A 23,396-nucleotide genomic window follows, 5' to 3' on the forward strand; every position below is an offset into this window, starting at 1 on the left:
ATTTAATAAATCCAGCCCTTCAGTTCAACATCCATTCAAACATCCAGCCCTTCAGTTCCTCTGATTCTTGGCTCTGAAGTGCATAGTTTACAACTTATTTCTAAGAAAATTATATTTCCCGCTCTGAATAAGCATGTTGCAGCAATCCTAAGCACCCTTCCCAACTTTGACTAGCAGAAGCTGGAGTGGTGGTCCAGGTGGGCAGCGGCGGCCATACGGCTGGACTGAGGTGTACCCTGACTGGTGCAACACGGAAGCAAGGAGAAGCAGCTTTTGATACTCGTGTCTTTTCGTTTCTTTTAATAAATGTTTTATCCTCCTCCTCCCCAACTTTCACCCTTATGGGCATGAAAAATAAAAGGGGTTTAGATTCAAGTTATTGTCATAGAGTTTAGTGTCAGCTAACAAAACGCGATCACTGCACAAATTTGACAATATCAAATAAAGCAAAGCAATCCTTTACAATGCAGAAACTGCAGAAACAAACTCACAACAGCATGGGGAGACAGCATGTACGGGTAGGCTGAATTGGGCGCTGTGCGGTCCTGCAGATGCAATGAGCCAAGTCGAGCTGCAAACAGGAATGATCCCAGTCGTGGCCGACTCTCCACATCTACAGTGACCTCTGTAAAGCGAAGCTCCACCAAGGGCTGCATGACCTCATCCCTGCCAAACGGAGAGGCACATCAACAAGGAGGCAGGGCTTTTCAATTGGCCAGTGCTCGCAATGACATTCAGTACGACAGACAACCAATTAGGGTGTGCCCAATTATCAAGTTTTGACTTTTCAACTGAATACTAATAGCTGGCCAACTTAGTTCTATTTTCAAATACTTGACACTGCATCATAAAAATTCAAACCATGAAATAGAAACCCCTCCCCTTGGGGCAGTCTTTAGAGGTATGCATACTGCTGTGTTGCAAACTATGAAACTAATGTAGGCATGGCCTGTTAACAAAAAATCAAAACGATTGCTTCTTTGGCGTGAAAACTTTCTATCACTACTGCTGTTGAATATGATACACGAGCATGAAGTTTATAAAGTGGCATCACACATACTGTTGGACATGACTCAGTAAAAAGGCAGATTGAAGAAAACAGTGCCCCGTTGATGCGGCAGTAACTCGTTACAGTAAAGTGTTGCAAATATGTCACACAGTCTTGAAATAGAGGTAGCCTTCAATGATGGCAAGAAATGTAACAGTTCAAGGAGCTAAATGAACAGAGAATGACAGAGCGAGAGATACAAATAAAACGAGCACAGTGGTGACTACAAACTTTAATGAACAGGAATTAGATCAAAGGAACACTGACATGACATTTTCCATTGGTCAACTTTTTGGAGTCAAATGTTCCAAACATTCCAAACACTCTAAATCATAGAAAAATACTACTGGTAAGCATCAGGGTGCCCTAAATAATTTACTATGATACTTGTTTCTACAAACCACTTTTGGTCTCAGTGCTCAGAAGGTGCGTAGACAAGTCATTATGTCATTAGCCACTGATTCACTCCGTTCCTGCAACAGTTGCAGCTGGCCCACACAAGTGCAGCAAAAAAAAATGTGTGCAGCTCTCTTATACTTTTTTTTTTTTTATCAGCAACGCCATCACACCTAACCCTGCACGACATAGTAGTATATTTTGCTCTGCCCCATGATGTCATGATAGTGTTGATGATGCCAAACCTGGCATTTCAAGACCAACCTTAGTATCAAATTAAAATATCTGACGAGTGTTTCCCAGCCTTCGTACTTTGAGAGTTTAGTCATTCTTAGCTCTCAACACAAATCAGGCTGATCTTGATAAGTCAAAAGACAGAAGCACGTATCCACACGATGGACAGTTGCTACACTTTCAGCTTATAACCGGCTGTGCGGAATAGCGATTTTGAGTAGCTCAGTAGTAATTAATTTTTGTAACTCACCCAGCTCCCAGGTTTGGCGCCACCCGATGTCGCCCAACCAGCGTGAGCCCGCACTGGCTGAGTGAGAAACAGACCCTCGCAAACACCGCGTCTCGCATCAGGAACGTGTCTCGATCAACGCTGTCCAAAGCGTCAAGGATCTCCTCTTCTGCATTAAAAAGGACAGTGGCATTCTGCTGGCACCAGTGCTCAAAAACACTTAACAGGAAATTGTGGCAGAACACTCAGTCCAAATGAAAAAGACAAACCGAGTACGTCCACAAACGAGCAAACATTCAGAAGAAATCAACTGGACCAACATGCTGATAAATGTGGAAAGCAGCTAATCACACAGTAAGGTAAAAAGCTTCATTAACAATCTTGGGAACATATTGCACTACAGTGACATTACTGGACACTGTGCGAGCTTTGCCGGCCATAGCGAGCAAGTTATGACTGTGTCACTTGCAATTGAGATTGAGATTATGTGCATAACTGATTAGCAGAAGCTTATCAGAAATGACAACCAGACAGGCAGCAACAGCATCCCAGTTCTTTTGCGTGCTTAGTGGAACAGAGAAAGCCCAAGTCGGCACCATGGGGATGTGCAACTCAACTCTGCTTCCTGATGAAAGCATTCTATACGGCTTCGGCTTCCAGAACACACAGCCACAATGCACAAGAGCTTTGCATGTAACCACGTCGTGAAAGTGCTTGATGTGCACTGGATTGCTTGTCAGGCGAGTGAGATGAGCGTAAATATAAGTAGACTGAGCAAAAGGGCATTCAATATTCTTCCTGTTGTTGGAAGAGTAACATGCAATAAAACTGCTTGTTTTTACCCACCTCCCACCTTGTAAAATTCATTTACACGGACAGCCTGATTATTCATTCTTGTATTCCTCTCCAAGTGTTGAAAGTTGGTCAGCCATTGCCTTCAAACCATGGCTTTCAGCAAGCAATCCCAGCCCAAACGTACTCAGCGAAGCTCCGTAAAGCTATAAAATGGGCGTGTAGGACCTTCAATAAACCTATATGCTAAGAAGGTACTTTAAACATATGAGAGATAGATCAAATACGCACCAATCTGTGTTGTTAGTGATGTGCTGATAGATGAAGCATCGTCAATATCCGATGCCTCGTCCTCAGTCACTTCGGCTGAAGGTGGCTGCGACGCTTCATCCTGTTGCGTGTACCAGCCAGTCCAGCCGGGAAACCAGTACTGCAAGACACCCTGACCCCTGGATTCGGAAGGCCAAGATGACTGTATACAAAAGCAAAAAAAAAAAAAGGTTAACAATCAAGATATACGAGAAAACAATTTTTCTAACACAAAAGCTCGAACCTGCAAACGTAGATCAATTTTGAATTATCCAAAAATGGGCAAAAAGCAATTATCTTATGCCTCTAGGGATAATATAGCGTAATAATGTTACTTCATACAGTGTTCTCTCCCTTACTAAACTGTGTACCTTTGAAAAGATACGATACACACAGAACAAATGTTGCAACTACCAATGAACATAAAGCAAGCCTCCGACAACAGCAGAACTGCAGAGAGCAACCAAAGTGGTCAAACTGTACTTTCATAAATGTCTAGTTACAATAACAACTTGAACCCGTGGTGGTTGCACTCAGTGTTTTGGAGCAGCGCGAGTGCAATAAGAGGTATTTATTCATGGTTTTGGCACAGCCTGGCGCAGCACACCAAAAATGTAGCACTTTGGCGCAATTGGTGCAGCTGTACGTCCCTGAAACTCTAGCTAGCTCCTCCTATGAAGCAGCAGTATGACTAAACAAATAAAAATACGTCATGCACGAGGCCCAAGGAAGCACAGCATCAAAAAAAGGGGGCAAAGCAAATCAGTTACCTGTTCTCTGCGTACTTTCTGTATGACTAGTTCCCGAAGAGACAGCAGGGTTTCAAACTCCAGTTGTTGTTCCAGCGCATTTTTCTCTTTCTGGCATGGAGAAGACAAGACGTATAAAAGTCATGAAAATGAAGACCCATCCATACTTCGCACACTTAAAACACAAGCCAAATGGTTAGGCACAGAAATCTGACACGTGTACAATCAGTCAAAATGAGAAATATGCAGAAATCCGAAAGGTTCAAGGCAGGGGTAGAGTGTCATGAAACATGAGAATGGCACTCTGCTGAATGTAGCACAATTCTACCAAGAAAAGCCCACAGCTGTTTGCTCAGAACAAAATTTCATCCATAGAGGAAAGATGCCATTAGGTACCATTGATGAAGGATGCCAATAAGTGCCATTACAGTATGGGTCAAATGTACCATCAGCTTAAATAGAAACACAAACAGTAGAATAACTGGCCAGAACACATGGAAGCCATGGAATTATGTGGAAGAGTAGCCGACGAATCACTCAGATAAGGCGGGGATTGCCCAAAATACTGAATTACTAACACAGCCAAAACGAAAAATGGCAACCATGAAATAGGGGGGATAGGGAGCTTAGACACAAGGAGGCGGGAGAGGGTGGGGTTCCCTAGGAGATAATGAAACTGAATTGGTGAGAATCTTCCCTTGAGGGGTGGCTTTACGGCAGTGCAAGCCCCAATGCCGTGAAGCCTCATCTCAAGGCAAAATTCGCTTTTACTGTTAAATTTTTGTAATTCTTGGTGTGGGTTATACATGCAAAGATATGGTACTGCCTCACCTCGCAAGTTAGTTGGTACAATTTTCGCTGCCATTTAAGATCCGGATCACCAGAAATGTGGCACTGCTCCGCCATATTAAAAAAGCAACAGAATCTATTAGCCCCGCATATAAGGGAGGAAGGAAGTGACATTGAGGCTAAGTATTCGGGGAAAACAACTCGCCTTATATTCGAATAAATACGGCAATAGAAGGCAAGTACTTCAGTGATCTCACGTGAAATGATCTACTCAACAGGACAATAGCAATACGACAGAGTAAGGATGTGTGGTCTGTACAGTGACAGTGGCACACCCTGTGCATGAGTATATGACCACTTGCCTGCATTTCAGTAGTGAGGCACTCCGGCTTAGCAAGATGGCAGTAGTAGACATCAACGTATCTTTTCACATCCTTGGCACGCTGAAGAGCAAACGCCCAAGTGGCTTGGCTACGCTTCTTGGTCAGATGATGAACGTGGGCTTGCGAGGCAAACTGCCACCACAGGCTTGCACTGTGTAGAAAAAAAGAAGCACCAAGACAATAACAACCTCGTTGACCTGGAGGTTACATTAATGCAGTCACTTCTAGACATCTGCGGAAAAGACGTGAATGCACCAGTGAAACTGCATGTGACACGACAGCACTAGTGCTGCCAAGCTTTATAGTGCGCAGACAAACAACTAGAAATACATAAAGCCACAGAAAGAAGCTCCTTTCCAACAAGTGAATTCTCACTTAAGATGTTTTGATTATAACAGCATGGCTCAGCTTTGAAACAATGAACAAAGACAATAGAAGTACTCATGGCGTTTTACTTCATATATGAAGGATGCTATAGTGGAGGGCTCCAGATTAATTTTGAACAATGGGGTTCTATTAAAGTACCCTTAGATATATGCACGCAAGTGCTCTTGCATTTCACTACTATCAGAATACAAACCACCATGGCCAGGAAATGTACTCATGATGAAGCAAAGGCTGCCCAGCAGTCTTTTGAGCAACAACTTTCCGACTATAGAAGGCTGAGACAAGAATTACCTTTTGGCACCATTTGGCACATCCTTCTTAACTCCGAAGTGGTATCTATGCAATATCACGTTTGCCCCACATCCTTTATCAGTTTAGAAGTTAAAGTGCAAAGAGAGCATCACGTACCACCTCACAGCAGCAGGCTGTGTGCTTAACAGAAAGAGACATTATGAGTGCATACACAAAGAGCACACAAGCACAACCTCTGTGTAGACTTTAGCTCCCAGTTTTTTGCCTTTTGTGACAAAAAATCCAGCAAATAAGATTTTCAAAGTTATCATACACCAACATTTAAAAAATGAAAAGGCCGGCATGATTTGGTGTATACAGTCATATTTTCTACCATATACGAGTTTTTAACATCACATGCTCAAGCATGCTTGAACCATTACTCACTTTCCGCTGATCCCAACAGACGGTCGCCACCGTCTGTACTTCCAGGACACGTTGACCCTCTCCAGTTCTTTGAAGCAAAACACCATCTGTCGGTATTGTTCCTGCATGAAACATGAACGAGACACTAAAACACTACTTCCATGGCTACACAGCTACTTCCACGGTATGGACAAAGCCTTGCTCAGACATCATAAACTGCGATGCTGTAAAATTCCAATGTAAAGAACCGCTCACACAAAAAATGAAGAGAAGCCCTCTCAAGGAGGGATGCGTCAGACGTTTGACAAGAATATGAGATGCTGTTACATTGGTGAAAGTATTACAAATATAGTAAAACCTCAATAATTCGATGTCAGTTTCTTTGAAAATTCAATCAATTTTTCAAAATTTGTACAGTCGCGTATTTGCAATGTGAACTGTACCAAATAATTTCAAAGCCTGCATGCGTTTATCTGGATAATTTGTAGTTTCTGGCTGCGGCCTCAGAGACCAGCGGGCAGATGCGCTTCCAGCTTTGCATATCTTGGACGTGATGTCAGAAATATGCGTCCAACTGCTTCTGGCACTTGCAGTACATAAATGCATGACCTTCGAAATCAAATGAGAGCCGTCACTGGGACTGCGATTTGGACACCACCAATTGAGCAAGTGCTAGAGAAGAGCAAGCGCTATGTATGTGTAGTGCCTATATTGGGTGGCAGTGTGCCTTAATTTTATGTTTCCACCTGCTACAAAGGAGCAAGTCGGAGTATCATCATCATCAATGAACAAGGTCTTTTTGCTTTCCTGTTTCTAGTTTTTCCTGTGCAAATATCAGCTGCGTCAGCATGTGTTATCAAATCTCGGCCACGTGTCCATTTTCGCTAGTGCACAAAGATGGTAACGGACTAGGCCGACTAGGCTTTGCCGACCACCTGAACATAGAAGCAGACGTGTAGAAATTTGTACACTAATGTAGAACACTATGTCACCGACAGTGTGCCAGTAGGTGATGGCAGAGCACAGTCGAATGCCTCTACAACGAATTCCTCTAGAATGAAATGACCGGTATAACAAAGGAATAGTTCTATCTCAGTTCTATTGCAAATGGTGCTGTGCGCAATGTTTACAACGAAGTGACCTGTACAACGAATGATTTCGGTGCAAATTTAGATGGACTCAGCGAGATACACAGGACAAATGCCGAACTTGAAATGATCTTTGTGCTCCCAACGCACGAGACACAGGCATTTTTGCATCTCGCCCCCGTCAAAATGCGGTTGCCATGGCTGGGATTTGATCCCGCGACTTAGTGCTTAGCAGCGCAACACCACAGCCGCTAAGCCACTGTGGTGGGCACTGACTGGTCAAGTTCAAATTATCCGGCAAAGACCAATTTTAGGATCAAAACAATTAAAGCTTTGGCCTACAGAAATGCATGGGCACTGGCCGGTACATTCGGGATCGAATTAACTGAAAAATCTAATTACCCGAGTTGGATTAATGGAAGTCTACTGTATTTGCATATGCACAGCCACAAACACAAAGCAAGGTCTGACACCTAAATATAAAAAAATAAATATCTAGTACATTTCTAAGATCATAATGCAGCCTGATTGCAGCATACAACAATTCATCTTTGAGAAATGGTGGTTATTGGAGGCAAGATTTGAGGGGTAGGGTGCGCGGTTGGGAGTGAATAAGGCACCTCCTGCCTTGAACACTAGATGTATCACTTATGGAGGTCACCTGACTATTTTACGTCAGAATATCAAGCATCTGTACTCAGCATACTACTGTATTTATTTGAATATATACTGACCTTTTTTTTAGAAAGAAAGCTACCCAAAATGAGCTATCAACCTATATACGTGACCAAAGAATGTCGACCTACAGAACAGTTGACTTCCGTTAATTCAATCCTGACAGGACTGACGAAACTGTTTGATTTATCCGGTGGGTGAAATTAAAGGAAACGTTGAAAAAACGCCTACTGAATCAGCACCGAGCGCCGATTCACTTGGCACCATTTGTCTTTAAAGTTAGCTTCGGCGCACTACAGCCACGTCTTGAGGTGAAGCATACCAATTGGGGAAAGGTGCCCCTGTTAAGGGACATAGCATGTGTTCCTAATTTACATACGCACATGCGCAGTCTCCGGTCACAGTACGAGCAAAGGTTGGCAATATCGTTGAATGATTAATCGATTAAATGTTTCCCACAAAACAATTAATTCTCATTGATGTCCACTTTTCATTCAATCAACTTAATCGATTAGGCTCGTCCGATTAATCATTTTCGAGAGTTCCTGAGAGAAGTGGCGCGATAATGTTGAAATAGTACTGGAATGGCGGCGCACGAGCAGTTACTGCGCAGCTGTGGGAGAACAACTGTCGACTGCTTTTCCGAGTCCCAAGTGATGCCGAGCCGAGCGCTTCCCCTCTCTTCCCCCACACCATACACGCCAACACGCCGCCTGAAACCGGAGGCTTGAAATGTCCTCGCAATTCAAGACATACTATAGCAACCCAGTCGTCTATCATGGTGCCACTCCCAGTCCACTAAAGACATGGCACAGCATGCGCGCCAGTTTGGAGCATTTATTTGACATAGCGATGGAGTTCATGTCGATGCCAGCAAATCTATAGCGTCTGAGCATCTATTCTCACATGCTGGTTATGTGGCCATTTAAGGAACATGGCAGTTACACCCAAGCATCCCAGCCAATTGAAATTCCTTCGCTCTGTAGAAAAGAGGGTGTGATTTAAAATCTTAAACCAGTAACTTTCTTTTGCATATTTTGCATATTTGTATTTTGTATTTTTTGCATATTTCAGTTGGACTTCACTTTTCACTTTTGCCATTTTTTGGATTTCTTGTTTAACTGTACTGTACACGGATTCAATAGTGCCATGTATCTTATTTAATTCTGCGCTACATGCCATGTTATAACATATATTGTTTATCTTTTCAAAAGCTACTAGTACTAACTATATTAGGTCTTAACAAGTTAAACATTATCTTCTATCAAACGTTTATACACTTGTATTTCAAACTTGGTTCCACCTCTTAAACACTAAAACAGGTACCTACAAAAGTAGATAACTGTGCTTAAACCTTTTTAAAGGTCCCCGGCAAAAATTACGATTAATCCATTAATCGATTAGAAACCATGCACCAAAAGCAATAATCAATTAAAGGCTAAATAATGAATGATTAATCCTTAATCAAATTAAAAAGTTAATCGATCATCCCTAGTATGAGCACTGAGACACCTAATAAGTTTACTGGCAGGCCATCAGAGATCTTGATAGACCCCTGCTCTTTTGTTGGCTTTAAAACGTCCCCTTGTAGTTTTTTTCATCTTACCACCTTCTTTTTTGTTACTGTTCGAAAAACACAATATGGTGATGTTCCACTTCATCGGTCTGCCGAGAACCAGAATATTCCATCATGTGTGCAAGTAGCAATATTTTATGTTTGTCCTTACTTAGTGCTACATAACACTGTATTTTCTTCTTCATTTCCACTTGTTATGCTTCCCGTCGTTCCGATTTTAATGCTTGTTTTGTTTTCACTGTTCCCTTTTTAATTTTGTACCTCTCTCAAAGCGTTTGAGGATCTCACAAATCCCAAGAATGAGAATAGTCCCAGGTATAAAAGTAAGCATGTACCTCATTTAGGGTGATGCTAAACTTGTCCAGCTGCAGGTTGCAGGTAAGTCGTGGCTTGGACCGAACCCTGAGTGGCTGCGGTGAGCAGTTCCGCGAGATCTGTGCCTGGAAGCTGGTGGTGGCCAGCAAGTACGAATGCGGCTTCACAGTCCGTGCAGTGCTCAGCGCATGCGTTTGCTGCTTCTTCATGGCTTCCTGTGTGCGTACAACCGTAAAAACATTGGCGCTGTCACAGCTCATGGGCAAATAAGGTACAAGTTCTTCTGCTAACAGCAGACACGACAGATTGAATGCAGTTCTCATTCAACGCAGTTCTCATTTAACCCCGATGCACAACTGCAATGCACAACTGATGCACAACTGAATGAGAACTGCAATGCAGTTCTCATTCAACCCCGATGCACAACTGCAACCAGAGTGAGCATGTACCCTAACTAAGTCTCGAGAGTGTAAGTAAGGGTGCCCATACTTTCAAGGCAGGCTTCCACCGGCCAAGGTTAACCCAGGGCACATTTCTTTTTAACACCGCATTCGATGTTAGTAAGTTGAATGTGTGCATTGTTTTTAATAAAACAACAGCAGCAGAGTATTTTGCAACAACGTACAACTGATTAGATTTTGCAAAATTAGTCACAAATGTAGTCAACAGACAGAAAAAAATGTTGGTCATAAAAGGATCAAATAACAACAAGTGCCACACTAGTTCTAGAAAAAAAAAAAAAAAAAAAGACGGAAATGGCATATACGGCAACACCTTTCTTTTAAAATAAACCTAAGTTGGCTACAGGTTACTTAAATTAGAAACAATAAATAAAAACATTTGGGTTGCTGTCACTGCTAGAATACAAATCAGGTGCCTCCCCTAAGCATGGTTAACCCATACGCACACAGCATTTAATGCGCAAAGCCACATCCGGCACTGTCCGAGTGCTAGATGCATGACTCCATGTTGCCTGCTAGCAGTGAACCACACACACTGCATTCGTACAGTACACATGCAGGAAAACAGGAAGTTCAACATACAGCCATTGCGGGGATGTCCAGGCTTCCCAGAAGGGTCACGTCACTGTCCCAGTATACTGCAAAACCACTGAGCTGCACTGACTGGTGGGCAACGTCATCTGCAGCCCCAGATGCAGACTCCTGTGCAGCAGCCTATAACATATTAAAAATTAAGAAGAGAGTGAAAATGTCAGTGAATGGTTGAGGAAAGAAAGCAGTGACACAAGAAAATTGAATCCGTAAGCAGATAAGTAACCTTTTTAACGAAGACGCATATTCTCATCTGTCAAGCACCAATGATCAGACTGCAATTCCATTCATAACAATATATTATGTGACTAATATTTTTTAAAATAAAACTACAGAATGTAGCACTATAAAACAGAGGAAAAAAATATAACAGTGGAAAGCGGTTCAGACCTTTCTGAACTGGTTCAGGCATGTTCAAACAGATTCCAACAAGGAAAAAAAAATTTGTGTGCCTTCAGTTTCTTTGGGTGAAACAGGTTTGCTGTAGGGATGGTCGATTAAATGTTTTAATCGATTAACGATTAATCGTTCGTTGCTTTAGCGTATCATCGATTAATCGATTTCGATGCGGGGTGTTTCGTCGATTAATAGATTAATCGACTTTTTTTTCGGGCGCTTTAAAAAGGCTGAAACACAGTTATCTATTCACGTAAGTACCTATTTTAACGCTTGAAAGGTGCAACCAGGATAAGACATACAAGCGTATAAATTTTGATAAAGAGTAATGTTTAATTTGTTAGAGGTCAACTATAATTGCCACTAGTGACTAGTGAAGGAATAAGCAATATACAGAGTGTTCATATTGACACGTGTACTTGTTTATCTTTCCCCGGTGACCGCTTTTCACCGGCTAACAAATTTTAAGGTGGTGGTCTGGCGCCACCAGCCCCCCGTTTCGAGTACTTTTGGAGCAACCGTGGTGGCTCTTCTACTTAGGATATAAAGTTGTCGTATATGCCTTAAAAAGCCTAATTCTTGTAGATTGCAACTATTCATATTATAAAGAAATTGAATAATGTGATTTAGAAATAAATGTTCAAGATCAAGCATGATATACATGGTTTTTGCGAAATGTGTCTCAGTTGTGACCATATTTAGAAGAAACTACCGCATTTACTGCATTGCGGCTTGCTCTGTAGCTTTAGGACATATTTATCTATTTCCTAGACGCAGCAAAATAATGTTGAATTTTTACTTTTAGATAATTTGCTTTTGAAGATTGCCAAATATCGCAACTTCTGTTGTAATCAGCCCGGCCACTACATGCTCTAGAAAGCTAAATATTGGACAATTAGAGTTCAAGGAATTTCCATGTAGGACGCTAAATTTCATTCATGTACCTTTATTAGTTTTACACCGCACCTTCGTAGCTTTAGTACCTTCCCGCAAAAATGGGCAGAAGTAGAACCAGAATTCTAAATATTGCTTAATTTCGGTCGCATTATTAGGAAAGCCAAGAAAGGTACATAAATGAAATTTTGCATCCCAATTGGAAATTACTTGATCTCTAATTTGTCCAGAATTTAACTTCCTTGAGCGTGTAGTTGCCGGGCTGTTTACAACAGAAGTTGCGATATTTTGGAAAACTTCAAAAGCAAATTATCCAAAAAGTAAAAATTTAACATTGTTTTGCTGCGTCTAGGAAATAAATATGTCCTAAAGCTAGAGAGCAAGCCGCAATGCAGTAGATGCGGTAATTTCTTTTAAATATGGTCACAACTGAGACACAGTTCGCAAAAACCATGCATCTCATGCTTGTTCTTGAACATTTATTTCTAAATCACATTAATCAATTTCTTAATATTATCTATAGTTAGAATATACAAGAATTAAGCTTTTTTATGGTATATACCACAACTTTATATCCTAAGTAGAAGAGCCACCGCGGTTGCTCCAAAGGTACTCAAAACGGGGGCCTGGTGCTGCCGGACCGCCACCTTAAACGTTATCGCTCGGCGCAGGAAGCGCCTGCATGTAGTATCGGAATTTTCTCGAACGTTATCGATGCTTCTATGCGTTGTCAGTTGTCACCGACGCTTACGTAATCTGATTGTATGAGCGACGCCAATTGTCTAGTACCTTCTGGAAGACACGCGGGTACCAGAGATTACTCTGGAACCTTCGATGACTCATGTATAAAAGCCGACGCGCTTCGCCGCTGATCAGATTTCGCCGATCGCCGATTGTGTTCGCCGCTATCGTTGTGCTTCGAGCGAAACCTGCTTTTGTGGGCACAGGCTCGCCCAATAAAAAGTCCGTTTCGTCATTCACAGTTTTGCGACTGTTTTCTTCATCGTAACTACTACGTGACAACTACTACGGAATTTTTAAAAATCGCCTGTGGCAGGTAGCGTAATTCTTATCGTTGAGCGGTGGACATTAGTAGCACGAGCAATCGAAAGACATATTCAACCAATTAACAAAAATTGACTAATGAACTTCTTGGTTAGTTACTTTATGACACATATCGCAATTTACGAATTGTAGCCGGTGAGTTTGCAAGACGCATCTACTTGAAATGAATTTCCAGGATGACACCAGTTTCGAGATACTATTTCTCAAAGTGTGGGACGAAATACATGGACGTTACAGTTACTTTTGTGCTTCAATGCATTTTGGTAAAAAATTAAGTGGAACAACAGTGCATTTTTACGGCGAGTATGATGGCGCATATCTCCAAACTGGTATCATTCTGGGAATTCATTGCAAGTGGATACGCCTGACAAGATCACCGGCTACAATTCGCAAATTGCTATATGTGTCGTAAAGTAATTAACTAAGAAGTTAATCAGTGATTTTTTGTTAATTAGTTGATTATGTGTTTCGATTTCTCGTGCGAATTTGCACCTCATCGAATAACCCAGCTCAATGATAAAATTATGCTACCTGCCACAGGCGATTTCTAAAAATTCCGTAAAACTTAAAAATGAACACCCTGTATGTTAAAGATGGCGCTTACGGAGGAGGGTGGGCATGGAGGAAGGAATAATTAGAAGAGAACATCGCAGCACGACTGACATCAAGAAGTAATGGCGCAACACGTGATCGCCACATCAGAGCGCGCGGTAGGTTTAATGCTGCCGGGTGCAGGGCAGCAGCGCAGCTGAACGGGTGTGCACTGATTTGAAACTGCTGCGAACCAAACATTATCGGCCAATACGTTGTCACTCAGGGTCACGTGTTGTAAAAAGCGAAGGAAATCGCTTGACGGTGAGTTCGCTTGCTAAGACTAGCTGCCTCACGTAATGCTCTCGCCTAGTTTATTTCTTCCTCCACGGGGGCGGCCTCTCTCCGGGCTCCAGGCAGCCTGTGTGACGTGTGCGTAAAGCGGGGAAGCGCTTGGCCAGCTTGGCATGACTCGGGAAAACAGTCGACAGTCGCTCTCGGTCTTCCCAGCCGTGCGGTCGTTGTTCGTACTCCGCATTCTACAGTACGATTTCAAAATTTTCACGCCACTTTAGTCACTGTCTGGAAAACGATTAATCGAACTGCTTTAATCGATTAAACCGATTAAATTAAAGGTACACATCGATGACGATTAATCGTTTTGCGGCGTACTTTTAGTCGATTAATCGATTAATCGTTCATCGATATTACCATCCCTAGTTTGCTGGGTACTGTGTAATAAAACTGAGGACCACTGCTGTTTTCCTTGCCCCCCCCCCCCCCCCCCCCACATGAAAATCAACTTAAATATGAGGCACAATGCACAGCTGTAATCTCAGAGGCTATTCCTCAGCTTACGGTTGAGTTCACGGTGTCTCATCCCTTTGCTGAGCTACAGTGTACTAGATAGCTTCGTGCAGCTATGCTCTTAACCAAGTAACACGAGTAGCACATTTCCTTTCGATCAATTACACGAGAGATCAAAACAGGTGGTATAGTTGAAGTTTTTTAATTTTTCTGGTAATTTTGCACACTACACACAAGCTAGAAAGCTATTAGTAAACGAGAAAAAATCATCAAAGGTCGTTGGGCGAGTGCGGCAATTTTACGAAAAGGGGTCTTTCTTAAATTTGCAACAATGCTTAAGGCCGCGCAAGTATAATATAGCAAATATTGGTATAGATGTTGTGGGGTACCCTGCACCTCCACCAAAACTGTTATGCATGATTGTGTGTTTATTTACAGACGATCAATAACTTTTTACAGACGATAAATTAATTTTTTATAGTGTCCCGCATTCGTTGAGCAGCGCGCATAGCTAATTAAGGAATATGGACTTATTGGACTGCAATGTGCGACCCTTGACGATTGCCTCTTTCCAAGAGGGTGCGCTTCGCGACGTGGCCAGGCCCATCGAGCCCTGCTATCTTTTCTTAAAGACACTGACTTGGCCTCCCATTTATAGACATTATTTGTATTTTGTTTTATTCTGTCTGTGTCTCCGTCATTTCTTCATTTCCTTATTTCTTTCCTCATGTTTTCAATTCCTCTATTCCCTCCCCCTGAAAGAGTAGGCAGGCGTTGTGCCCCTCTCGGTGGCAGTTGTCAGCTTGCTCCCTCCCTATTTCCTTCGTGTCCTTGTGTTATATGTGCTCAAACCAAATAATAATAATAATACAGACGAAGGCTGGCAGATATGATCAATCAGGAAGATAGCCGTTGAAATGCTGCCACTCGCCCCAGGGACTGTCGTCCTCCTCTTCCTCTTCAACCTCTTTTTCTCACCACATTACAATATATTTATTTCCAGTGCAAATAGACGTAAAGGGGAAGTAGCTCACTGCATTTTCTAAATTTATGAACACAGCAAGTTTTTTTTTTTTTTTACATGCTCATCTTCAGGACTCTGCTCATCTTCAGGACTCTGTTCCTACTTCTCTGTACATCGCAGCTTGTTGCAATTCACAGGAGAAATAGGTCTTTAGGTGGAAAACGATCGTGTGCCTTTTTATTCTTCTACTGGACTTTAAAGCAAGAATTTTTTTTACTCAAAACATCAAAATTATAAAAATGTTACATAACTGAAAGATGTATATAAAAAAAAACGCTCAATGTTGTTAAATGTCACCCAAATTGTTCTCCGAGGATTGCATAATAATAATATGAAAAACATTTTGCGTCATTTTTAGTGCAACAAAGTTAAAAATGTTCAAATATTGTGTTTCAAGAGAGTGGTCCGTAGTGCGGAAATGACAGTGCAGTACCATGCACTGTAATAAAATTTCAGCAACAACTCTGGGTTGAAAATGTGGTGGAACCGGTGCTGAATGGTTCTTCCACAAAGTTAGGGTAAAGATTCGGTTCTATGATGGCAGAAAAAATATCTGGTTCTGGTTCAGCTCCAGTTTTCGGTCAAGTTTCAGTTCCATTTGACATTCTGCTGCCAGCAACCTCACTTGATCACCAGTTTTCACAAAGCAGCAGGTGAGTGGTTAGGCTGCAATGTCAAGTATGTTGAAGCACCAATGCTTTCATCACTAGTGGTGATTGAGAAGGTTGGCATTGCCAGAAAGAGAGCCTGCATGAGCTTTTGTGTGAATCTACAAGGTCACCAGGACATATTAGGCAGCAGTAGCCAGACAATGCAATCAATATGGGCAAATTATGGCACTCAGAAACTAAACCACCAAATCCTTTACCTTATCGCCACCCTATAATTGCATCCCTGGTTGAAAAAAAAGCACACCAGTTTATTCTTTCAATAAACATTTGACCACACATTTGCTGTCTCTTAGCAATTGCTCAGCTTAAATATAAATTTCACTGATGTGCAAATGCTTGCAAAACTTGCCTTTTTGTTTGACTGCATTTAATTTGATCGCATGTTTCAGTTAATTCTCAGTGCCTTCTTACTGCATGTGTGTTCAAAAATTTGCAATGAACTTCAGTAACTTTCTTTTTCATGCAAGTACTTTAGCACCAGTTGTGCAGTGTAAATTATTTCTTTCCTTTTTGTGACCATTCTATGATCGCTGTGTCATCTTGTATCAAAAGGGCTTGACACTTTGTCAGGCATTCATTTGTAATAGTAGGGAAACTTGGGCAGGGTGGTGGATGTTCATATTTGGCAAACAGCACTCCTAACACAGATGTCGTGAACCTTATTTCTTTCTCCTCATGTGTATTTGCACTGCTGTTTACCAAGCATTCATTTGCTTTCAGCGTCAAGCCCCTCAGCAACTGCCCTTTTTTAGGTTGTTCAAAATAAACTTTGAAATTCATGACATGTTTTATGCACTGTGCTTGGTCATCATAATTGTTCGGACATGACCGGGGCCCTAAAGCGGTAAAAAAGGTCGTTCAGGCACTGCACATAATTACCCTAGAAAAGTGGGTTCACAAGACAGGAAATACGCTGACCTGAAATATGCGAGTTTTGGAGGCTGTTTTCAAGAGCACTAGCAAATGCAGTAATCACACTGACCTCATCTGCCGCAGCTGCTTGTGATGACAGAGTTTGGATGGTGATGCCACAGGCAAATGGGTTTTGAGGATCTGTACAACCGTCTTCATACCTGATGTGGATGTCTTTGATTTTAAACTAAAGATATGAAAGAAAAAATCAAACTTTTCAGGGTCAAAACAACAATTTCTGAAACTTTTAAACAAAAGGCACACGGTCACCCTAAAGAAGGCATAAGATCATTTCTGTAGCAAATAAAGAAAAAGAATGGAACATGTAGAACACAAGAACAAGTAACATTAGTGTTTTTTTGGCAAATATAAAATCATCTCAGGCAATCAGGTGACAGCAGTTTACAACTGTACTAGAAGAGAAACTTGGGCGAGTTGGTGGGAATTCATGTTTAGGAAAATAACAGCGCTAGATAGACAAGGACACAGGCAAAGAACACTTTCGACACAGCGCTGGTGTCGTGTTCTTCTTTGCCTATGTCCTTGTCTACCTAGCGCTGTTATTTTCCTAAGCAGTTTACAAGTTGCTGTCATACCGTGCATACTTATAAAGTGTGCTTTAATATAATTATTTTAAAGGAATCAGCAACACAACTAAATTTTGCTTTCATTGACACACAGTAGCTATCACAACTACAGTCCACGCCCGTTACTACTGATCTGCATACTACATACTTTCGGATATAAAACACCATTCTTTCACTTAGCTTGGTCTACCTATATTATCAATGCAACAAATTTAGTTTTAAACAGAACCGGCTATAATGGACTATCAGCTACAATGAACCAATTTTTAGGCAAATTTTGCCTAGATAGTGTAAATACAACATACTTTGCTGCGGCCATGGGTGCATGCAACAGTGTACAGCACACAACTATTTCTGGCCGGTTGCGCAATTTTCGAAAATGTACAGTTTTTTAAGGAACGATTACACTAGCGGCAAGCTTCCCGCAATGGGAAGCTTTTCCTATCGGCGCCCAGCAGGCAGATTTAATTGTCACAACCAATAATGCGGCATGGGAACATTGTAGCAAGCGGATTATTATACCATATAACACACAAAAACGTTAGTGGCTTGGCTGCTAATTCTTACATCCTATATATTGTTAACAACAGTATCGTTATAAGTGAATTCGATTGTATGGCACTTTGTTTAAAACAAAGTGTTCATTCCATACAGGCAGTGGCGCACCGGCAGGGGGGGGGGGGTTCGGGTGTTGTAATCCCCCCCCCCCCCAACGCGTCCAGCCCCACCAGTCCAACGTGTACCTTCAGTGCTCTGTTCACATTGTCATTACAATTCAGGAGGTGGCTTGCGGTCGAATTTTCCCCCCCTGATTAACAAAAACACTCTATTACTGTCTTGTATTTATTCATTTATTCATTCACTCTTAAATTACTTTGAGTAAAATGCTGAAGAAATAAACATCGTCATCATCCTTGGTGTCACTATATAATTATAACTATTAGACATTTTATTTGCTGTTGGACTCATCTGGCTAAAGCAAGGAAATTGCATATTATGCAAAGTGCTTGCTTCCCCCCCTGGCAGAGATCCTGGATGCGCTACTGCATACAGGCAATGTATCTAATCACTACAAAAATTCAGTGCAGAAACTACCGATGCTATGAGCAAGTAACATGCTCAGTTCCTGAACACTGATAGCATGCAAACATCAAACAGTTAATGCACAATAATGGAAAAACACAGGCCATTTGCTTCCACTTCTTAATTTTAAACAGCAAATATAAAAACTTCTGGTATCAATTCGTGTGTACAATTTCACTAAATGCATTCAGTTCAGTTGTAATTACGTGTGTGCAATAGCATAAATGCATGCAGCCACAAAGTGCACTGGACCGTATTTAGTGATGACTGCACAAATGGCTTCCAGAATTAGTCACTACAAAACTGCACACTATAACTAATCAACAGAAAGCGACATCTTCAAGCACAGCCGAGCCTTTCTTCAATTAATAGCAGCAACTCACCTGCAGATTCTTGATAATGTTTGACATAACAGACGTGCCACAAGTCAACCACGCTGCATAGGAGTACGCATAGTATGAAGGTTCTTGCTTTGATTCGTAACTGGCCTGTAAAACGGGGGAAAAAGGATAGTAACGACATGCACATGATGAATGTTACTTAGATAAGTTGACATTTTTTGTAACTGCAGCACATTTACTTTCTGAATTGAAAACAAAAGCCCCAGCCAACCTGTATAATAATACATGCATGGAGCAAAACAAGGAATGCTGCACAAGGCAAACCTTTCATTTTGTGAGTCACATTTCTCGTGCTATGATTTTCCATGCATATTCACACTGTCTCTTGGTGGGTTGCAAGGAGCAATGCCTTACTGTCACATCATCCACGAAGATCAACAAGAACACAAATCCTACGATTGTCATACGCACTTCAATCTCGTCACATCTCATGGCCCAACTGATATAGCTCCATTACATCCATTTGGTCTCCTAGAAATGAGTCAACTTAAAATTTTTAGCGTGCTTTTTACTTCGTTTTTTTCCCCACAATCAGTAGGCACTACTGCCATAACTACTTTACCACTGTGTTGTCATTTATTGATATGAAAAGCTTATGATTTGAAAATATATAAAAGGAACAGAGGCAGCCCAAGTTTTGGTAACATTAAATATGTAATTTTTGTTTACTTTGATTTTTTTATTATATTCGGTTCAGAGAAAGTTTGCGTGCTTTTTTAATGCCATGAAGAGCTCCAGCTTCTAGAACGTTTATGGCAGCACAGCCAAATATAAATGGTGGAATTCAGGATAAGGAGTTATCACTATACTACAAAAGGCTTCAACTAGCCTCACCAGAGATATATGTGACAACACAATGAAAGGTACATGACACCTCATTCCCGCAATAGTACAAGCCAGATTATGAAGCACGCAAGCATGCTAATGATAAGCCCAATCAGAGCTGTTGCTGCAGATTATAAATGTAGAAAAAAAAAAAAAACGAACTGATAAGTAACAAAGCTTGTTTCCTTTTCAATAAATGCCACTGTACAGATTGCAGGCAGGAGGTACAAAATTATACAGGTATGACCTGACTCATCGATTGACTGACACTTGGCGGATGTTAAAAAGAAAAAATAAAGCAAGCAATGCAGTGCAGCAACACGTGACAGGCAAAATCAACAAACCGGAGAGCAATGCGCAAGAATGCGTGCAATTCCTGCTTACCTTCCACTTGGCTTCCATGGCATCCAGTTTGGCAATTTTGGCATTTTGCAACACTTGATCTTCACGCACTTCATCATACTGCACAGAGACACACAAAAAAAGGGTATCAGCTCTGAGCATCCCTGACAATTCAACATGGCACTGCTTCACTAAGTAAAATGTTTATGTAGAACAGGTCAACCAAACACTGCGGCCATTAAAAGGCACCTTACTACATAATATAGAAAAATAATCCTCATTACTGTCAAAAAGAAGGTCTCAAGCCAGTTTGCCAGTTTAGGAAATGTCGTAGGGAACTTTATTTTTTGTTTATTTACTGTTAGTGCGCCAATTGTTGGATTTTCGACAACTGAATGAATGAATTTTTTTATATACACATACACATACTATACACATAGAATTTGCATAGTACTCTGTTATCTACTGAACATATTATTAAAGTACAATGGGGCACATATATTTTTAACTGATTACAGGTGCACATGGGAAGCCAAGGATGCCTTATGCTGCAGTATTTTGATAAAGATCAAATCATTGTAGCATCCCATACTCGTTGCAACACCATCTGACAATAAGTTATTTCAAAACCATGATGTTCATGCAATGAATAAACGTTATGATGAACACAGGTGAATGGCGCTCAAGGTTGGACAAAGTTTAGGCACACAAAAACGACACCACAAATAAGTGACAAAGAAAACATTATTACTTGTCATGCGTTACAGATAGAATTTTTTACTCTTCTGTGAAAAAAAAAAGTCAGTGGGAGATGTCGATTCCTCTCCCCCCACGTTAAATACCCTTATGTCTCATGCAGACACAAGATTAGTCACAATTATTGCCAACACACATAGTACTGCAACCACATCCTATACTGCGTAGCATGAACAGAAACATTTAAAACAAACTTGCTGCATAAATGGATGCTATGAGTATAAGTGCTTGATTAACATTTCGATGGTTGATACGTCGAAATCTACACTTTCGTTACAGAAACATTGCAGCAGCATGCTGCAGATTACTATCATGTGGAGCAATATTTAACCCTTTCTCTACCACTGACGAGTATAGTCCTCACCCGAATTTGTACCAATATAGCCAATGACAAATATACAGTCATCGTGATGACATGTTTCTGAAATCTCTGGGAAATTTTATACACTTTTCATCATTTGTTTCAGTACGGAAAGGGTTAAACTCCCAGTACACATGCATTTTTGCATTCTGCCCTTACCAAAACGCACCTTTATCAACTTTTCACAATCCAATCAAGCATTTGATATTCGTGTGTAATAACTACACAGCAACGGCCATATGTAGGCAGGTGCATTCACAAAATGCTTGAACCAAGCACGTTCACCAAACACAAAAATCATAGTATGTGTAATTTAATGCTCACTGCATAATAAGAGCGCACTGTATGCTCTTTACATTTCGCTCATTTAGAAATTAAATATGAACAAACGAAATAATGTAGTGTATTTTGTCAATGCAGTGCTGAAGCAACTTGACATATACAGTCACTGACAAAATAGTCGGACCTTCCAAGCAAGCAACGCATATCCTCTGCAGTAATGCAAAAGGTGGAAAATAAGTACACAAAACTTACATCGTCAAGAGAGACTGGCCCAATAACTATGTACAGTTGCTCAATGGTGATCAGCCACGGTTCACTGCGCAGCCTGGTCACTGGGATTTTCAAGCTCAGTTTTCCGATAAAACCTGTTTCCAAGAGACGAAGAAGCAGCAAATGCGACATGCAACATGACAAAGTTCTTGAGAACTCTCTATAGTAGGTACAGTTTGATAAAAAACAGCTTAAACATAAGGCTAATATTTACCCGCTTTAATTTCCAACGGCAGCAGCAAATGTCGAAATGCATCTTTCTTGAGTGGAAGGTTTTCCAATTCAACTTGGCCTGCAAAGCGATGCGTGAAATAGAATTTCGAGCTCAGACTTGTGGCAGCAGGTGCCGGAAACGCGATCCAGAGAACGGTTTAATATATGTACATGAATTATGTAGTACGTCCAAGAGAGGTTTTGGCAGCTCACCTCTAAGCAACCCAATTGACAACTGGTGCGTGTTGAGGTTCTCGACGTAACCTCCAACATAGGTGTTGAGGACCCATGCTGCTAGACCTTCCAACATGCTCGCGGCTGCGTGGAGAAAGAACAGCAGGAAACACGGTGACTCACGAAACACTTCACAAAACGTTATAATCAGCTACGCAGTGCTGCAACGCTGACGGACCGTCAGCACGCATGGCGAGCATGTGTAGACCGACCGATCAGAGAGACACACCTTTCCGAGTAACACGCAATTGTGGCTCACGATTTCACACCGGCTTTGGCACAGGAAACAAATCGCACTCCACGCTGCACCACAGCAGCTCGACTAATCTAATGTAAAATTGAGGCGCTTTGCCTCAGCCCGAAGTTGCAAGGACACAAGCACACATTTTCCTCGGTTCCGTAAAGCCATGTGAGAGCTCGGCAAGGAGTCGCCTTTCCTGTTTCTTTCATTCATTACAGTCGTCACGCCGAGGCCACTGGTGGCCCAGTGTCCCGACCTGGAATACCCATTATTTACCTCGAGATCCTGCGTCCGCTCCCTTCACATGTTTACTAACTACAAACGATCATGAGCACTCCAACCAATGCGGAGAACACAACTTTCGTCCAACTCCTTCGAAATGATAACAAATCGACAGAGGCGACATCTACTCATAAAACGTAGGCAACGTGGGCTGCTGAAAACGAAACTGATTTTGCGCGGGAAAATTCGATTGGTAGTGAACACCAGACAACCACGTCCTCGCATAACTCAAGAACAAAAAGCGTTAAAAGGCATGACGCAAGTGCTTAACGTGTTACCAGTGTTACTACTACCCCTCGGTCTAAAAACTACACATTCACGAGACGATGGGGCACGTGGCTTCAGCTGTCTGCTCGCCGCGTGACGCTTTTTGGACGAATCCGGATACGATTCACTCAGGCTCGTGACATCACAACAATCGCCTAACTGCGAATGTGAGCCCCAAGACGTCCAAGTTACTAACGTTGCTATGCGGTGAGTGCACGGTACTATATTCCGTGTGACCTTTATTAGTCTGAACACTAAGTTCATGTACGTGTG

General features: G+C 41.6%; 1 protein-coding gene across 1 annotated transcript in view; it reads right to left on the minus strand.

The window, feature by feature from the left end:
• The window catches only part of LOC119444899 (intermembrane lipid transfer protein VPS13D-like), a 147,003-nt gene extending 124,049 nt beyond the window's left edge, over positions 1-22,954 (minus strand). Inside the window, 15 exon segments of the mRNA XM_049663723.1 lie at positions 492-666; positions 1,929-2,076; positions 2,991-3,171; positions 3,779-3,868; positions 4,909-5,080; positions 5,995-6,095; positions 9,648-9,842; positions 10,671-10,802; positions 17,050-17,166; positions 19,033-19,137; positions 20,260-20,337; positions 21,869-21,981; positions 22,101-22,178; positions 22,313-22,417; positions 22,851-22,954. Coding sequence (XP_049519680.1) covers positions 492-666; positions 1,929-2,076; positions 2,991-3,171; positions 3,779-3,868; positions 4,909-5,080; positions 5,995-6,095; positions 9,648-9,842; positions 10,671-10,802; positions 17,050-17,166; positions 19,033-19,137; positions 20,260-20,337; positions 21,869-21,981; positions 22,101-22,178; positions 22,313-22,409 — 1,782 coding nt within the window. The 5' untranslated portion in view covers positions 22,410-22,417; positions 22,851-22,954.
• Between the last annotated feature and the right edge of the window lie 442 nt (positions 22,955-23,396).

Source organism: Dermacentor silvarum, chromosome 3 (genome assembly GCF_013339745.2).
Source record: "Dermacentor silvarum isolate Dsil-2018 chromosome 3, BIME_Dsil_1.4, whole genome shotgun sequence".
Classification (NCBI taxonomy): domain Eukaryota; kingdom Metazoa; phylum Arthropoda; class Arachnida; order Ixodida; family Ixodidae; genus Dermacentor; species Dermacentor silvarum.